We start from the raw sequence: 5,092 nt of genomic DNA, 5'->3' as shown, positions 1-5,092 counted from the left end.
GATGTATTTCGATTATGAAAATGAAATATATTGTGTGCTTAATATGAACAGTCAATTAGATTAATAAATGGATTATGAATAATCGGATAATTAGCCTGCTAATTGGGTTTTGCTACTGCAAACGGTTGTTGAAAAAATACCGTGGGCGATGACCTCAGGCAACGCACACAGTTTCCAGGAATAAACCGTGTTGGATCAATGAACAATCACACACGACTTTCTCTTAAAAACTGTTTGCGTTAGGCCACCTTGCGCAGACGTTTACCACATGAAAACTATGTGTGATGGACAGCCTTTGCCACATAGTTTCTTCCACGGACCGTGTGTGATATATTTAGTAACGCAAGCGATTTAACAGGAAAAATTGTGTGTGATGTACCTATGAACGGAAACGTTTTCCTTGGAGCGACTGTGTGGGATGTACATACGAACGGAGACGTTTAGCAGGGATTGGCTGTGTGGGATGTACTTACGACGAAACAATTTCGACATATAATTGTATTTTTTAGCTCTACTATATGTATTTCTATATTTGAGCGCTCGTCGGTCGCACACGACATCATTTTGCCAAACGTGTGTGCCATGAGGGCATATCCCCGACGGTTTCTGGCTCGTGTGGGAAAGACCCCCCTATCACCCACACTCACTTGGCGACGGTTCCAAATGCCGTCACAGAAAGAGGTTAAAACCGTTTGTTTAGGAGCTCAATGTACTAGTGGTAACTTCATCATCACCGTCAACACGTCGTTGTGCTGACGCAACTCACCCTCGGCCTCAACTGGATCAAGAGTATGAGGGACGTCACCGAGATGAACGTGTGCAGATCGCGGAGGTGTCGTGCATTCAGTACTTGATCGGTTGGATCGTGAAGACGTTCAACTGCATCAACCGCGTTACTAAACGCTTCCGCTTTCGGTCTACTAGGGCACATGGACACACTCTCCCCGCTCGTTGCTATGCTTCTCCTAGATAGATCTTGCATGATCGTAGGAATTTTTTTGAAATACTACGTTCCCCAACAACCTTAACCATCTTTGATCAACGAGCTAGTCAAGTAGAGACTCACTAGGGACATAGTGTTTGTGTATGTATCAACACATGTATTAAGGTTTCCTATCAATACAATTCTAGCACGAATAATAAACATTTATCATGAATAAGGAAATATAAAATAAAAACTTTATTATTGCCTCTAGGGCATATTTCCTTCATTGATATAGTCCCCAGTCGGCGCACAGCTCACCCAGTGGGTGTGGAGTGTGGACACTGAGTAGCCATCGTCATTGTGTACTGGTAGAAATGGATTGTTTAGGCAGAACATTTGGTGAGGTGGAGGGCTCCATGTTGAGAGAGCCAAAGGTAGTGGGGGTCAACTACTTAGGTATGTAGGATTCTTTCAAAAAGAGCAAAAGAATGGCGGTGAGCCTGAACAAAAGCACAAAGCTGATCTTAAAGGTGTGTTCATAAAGAAGTACAGTAATAGTAGCACACAGACACAACACTCTTACATATTAGAATAAACCGAGGCTAAACAATGGCACACACGTTTGACACAAGTGTCCATCTAGTTTTTTCTTCCTTTTTTTCTGGGTAATAAGATCGAATGGTTACAACACATGATAATTTTTGTCATTGTAACATAGCTCCAGAACAAAGTACGTTCTCCTCGCCTTTATCTGATCCGCCATATCGGGGTAGTCGGTTTATTTCAGTCAATCCTGTAGAACAAAGAATGTAGAAAAGAAGGTTAACCCATTTGAAATTATTCCTCTTTCAGTCATTGTCATGCATCCTGAAAAGGTTATTATGTTCACCATGAAATTTTCTTGTGCTGGTATTTTCTTTCTTATGCTCGGAACTACATGACAATTTTTTTAGGGGTATGGGTACCCATGGGCACTCGACCCTCATGTGCAGGTGTTGGGCACGTTTTATGCCAATCGGCTACTCCTGAACTCTACCCAACTAGTCATGTGTAGGACATGGGCACAAATTTGTGTCTACAAGTATAACCAAACCTGACATGACAAGTTCACATATGGGGCCATACTATTGTGGGCAACTGTCATTGTGCATGTCCTGAACTATTGAAGTCACAAACCTATCTGTGTGATGTGGACATGTGCATTAAGTCCTTTGACTATGTCATGAAATTGAGTTAAATTTCATATTTCTATCAAATTATTGTTGAGTGACATGTATTTCAATATATGTGTATGCTAAGCTACTCATTGGTACCCATCGAACACTTGAGTAGAGCACAACCAAGGCTTTTGCCTGTGGGTACGTATATGGGTAGACATTGGTCCCCTTGATTGAGCATGTTGGGCATAGATACACACAAAATTGAGCATCGGTTGTGATGCGATGTAGTATGAACCGACACCATACCATGATAAACTGTGCCACTTTCAGTTTTTTCACCTAATTAACTCAACACCGCGTGTATCAAGAACATATACATGCATGAAGAATTTCGAGATTACCACATCACCTGTCATAGGACAATGGAGGAAGAGGAAAGGACGAGGAAAATAAGATTGCCAGTGATCTAAATAGATAGGAAAAATCAAGATATAGAACGGAATAACAGGTTAACTTTGAAGGGATTAGATATAACCAGTATAAAAAGACTAAAACGCCCTTTCATCTCAAGGGGTATCTTTTAATCTCATTCCTTGATTTGCAAGATTCTAAACTAAGTCAGTCGAATTTAAGTGTCACCAAATTATTCTTATTTTTTGACATAGATGAGACATTCCAGGGGTCACTTGATTGATTATGTATCATAAAGTGGTGAACTCTAAATCCCAGGGTAAAACAAGTTTGGGTGGGTGGGGGTGTGTGTGTGGGAGGAGGGGGAGGCATAACATTTGATCAGGTGAACTAGAAGGAATATGAAAATAAAAAGAAAGTAGTGGATGATAGCAAAAGAGAAAGAATACATGCGAAAAAAAGCTTTAAAGTTTCAAAAGGGAGTGCATAGTCTACAAGGCCCCAAAAAACATTTTTTCTGTTTTCATAAACGTTTTGAAGAAACATTGAGCCATAGTGCGAGCTTTGGAAACGAGAATGGACTTTTTTACATTTAGTTTTTTATATATATGATGAATAACCTATATGTGCATTTAGTTTTTTATATATATGATGAATAACCTATATATGCATTTAGTTGTGCAGAACCCGGTTATGAACTCTATGATGTTGTATCGTCTTGATGTAACTTTCCCACGAGTAAAATGGTCTATGTAAAAAAATATGATGAGTCCTCGGGGAAGTATCCAATGCTCGCAACACTTAGGTATTAACGTGTCTTGTATTTAAAAATATTTAATTTAATTTTTAAATCATGATATCTTGGTAGCACCTAACTGCTAAGAGCACCGGATATTCATTCAGTTCTTCTCAACAAGCACTGTGTGACTATATGCAAGTGATGGTGGTAGGCATGCGCATGTGTGAGTCTAAATTATGCTCTATATAGATAAATCTTTTCTGAACAAAAGTGTTGTTCTGATCCCAAGCTCATTTGACCTTGTGTGAACAGTAAAGAACTTATATTTTTCTTGCCAAACTTTGAAAAATGTTTTGATTGTTTGCAAAGTTTCGTCACCAGATGACATTCGTGGAGAACATGGCAAAAAAAGTCAATGCTTCAAAATGTAATTTCAAAAGCATTTTGGAGCATCAATTTTGTTTTTTTACCACAATTTGCATGAATGTCATCAGGCAACGAAAGTTTGCAGCCAGTCAAAACATTTATCAATGCTTGGCACACAAAATTAAAAAAAAATGACTTTGTGTTTTTGGATCAAAACAACCGCGTCCTTTTTTGAAAGACTATGTAGATAATTGTCACTTGTCAAGGACGGATCATTCAGCAAACTAAGTCTACCTTAAATGGTTAGGTTCATTGTGTTGAAGTGTAGTCCATATAGGTTTAAGTTCTAGTCTTGCATAGTTACAGGATTTATTTGAGACTTCCGACGCTATTCTTTCAATCATGTGGCGTGTTCGTGTATGTGACGACTTCAAGATCAGCCGTCTAAATCTCTCAAAAGTGCTCATACGGGTAAATTTTACGTGCACATCTTCATGGGTGAGTGTGCTAGCGTGTCGGCACCTGCGTTTCTGTGCTGTATTTTTTTTGTAATTTTTTTTTTTTTGAAAAAAAGTACTCACTGGGAACAGTCGACGTCGGGGGAGATGGTGAACGGCAGGGAGAGGCCGCAGTCGGCCGGCAAGTCCCGCGCCGCAGTCGCCTCGGCGCTGCCCTCTCCCGCGGCTGACTTGAGGCACTCGCACGCCTCCTGCCGGTCGGCCGTGGTGGCCGCGGCCGCCACGAGGCTTGACGCGCCGTCGCAGCAGTCGGCCGAGGGGTAGTCCTCCTCGCCCTGCAGGAACCCGAGGCACGGAGACAGGTCGGAGAGCATGCCGGAGCACGACATTGACATGTCTGCCTCAAGCTGCTGGAGGGCGAGAGCCAGCAGGAGGAGGACGGTGAGGCTGCTGGCCTTCGCAAAGCTCGAGCTCCTGCTCATGGTTGCCTTGGCTCGACTGAGAGAAGAAGCTACCGATTGTTGATTAGCTAGTCCAGTTAATTTATTTAGTAGTGGTGATTCTTGTATCGGTAGCTTTGGTGCTGTGCGTGCATGGGTATTTATAGGTACATTGGGTGAGCTGGTGAGGTAGTATTGGAGAACACTACAAGTCTTGGAAGAATTATTATTATTTTAACCTTAGTCTTGGGAAGATTAACAACCTTATTAGCAGAGGAACACGTACGTTTCGCTCATTTCCATATCTCGTTCAACAACTTGTAGTTGCAAGCTTTTCCAGTTTCTAGATACAAACCACATATATTTTTTTTTGAAACGGGGGCTCCCCGGCCTCTGCATCAGAACGATGCATAGGGCCAACTTTATTAAAAAGCAAATAGGTTAAACAAAGGTCTTAAAGTCTCAAAGTCAGTAGAGAAAAGCTCACAGAGAGCCAATAAAAAATAATTATAAAGTCACAACCGGCTGGCATAAGAAAGATAGAGAAACTAATTGCCTACCCTATTACATGACCGTCATCCAAACCGGTTGAA

At 41.3% G+C, this 5,092-nt stretch overlaps 1 protein-coding gene across 1 annotated transcript; it reads right to left on the bottom strand.

The window, feature by feature from the left end:
* Positions 1-1,444: 1,444 nt before the first annotated feature.
* On the bottom strand, positions 1,445-4,625 carry LOC125525816 (non-specific lipid-transfer protein 4.1-like). Its single transcript, XM_048690818.1, has 2 exons — positions 4,183-4,625; positions 1,445-1,718 (listed from the first exon to the last, which is right to left on the bottom strand). The coding sequence occupies exons 1-2, from the start codon at positions 4,539-4,541 to the stop codon at positions 1,709-1,711; spliced, it is 369 nt and encodes a 122-aa protein (XP_048546775.1). The 5' UTR covers positions 4,542-4,625; the 3' UTR covers positions 1,445-1,708.
* Between the last annotated feature and the right edge of the window lie 467 nt (positions 4,626-5,092).

The sequence above is a fragment of the Triticum urartu genome, chromosome 7 (genome assembly GCF_003073215.2).
Source record: "Triticum urartu cultivar G1812 chromosome 7, Tu2.1, whole genome shotgun sequence".
Taxonomy (NCBI): Eukaryota; Viridiplantae; Streptophyta; class Magnoliopsida; order Poales; family Poaceae; genus Triticum; species Triticum urartu.
The sequence above is the reverse complement of the archived record's forward strand: the minus strand, read 5'-3'. Positions and strand labels throughout refer to the sequence as shown.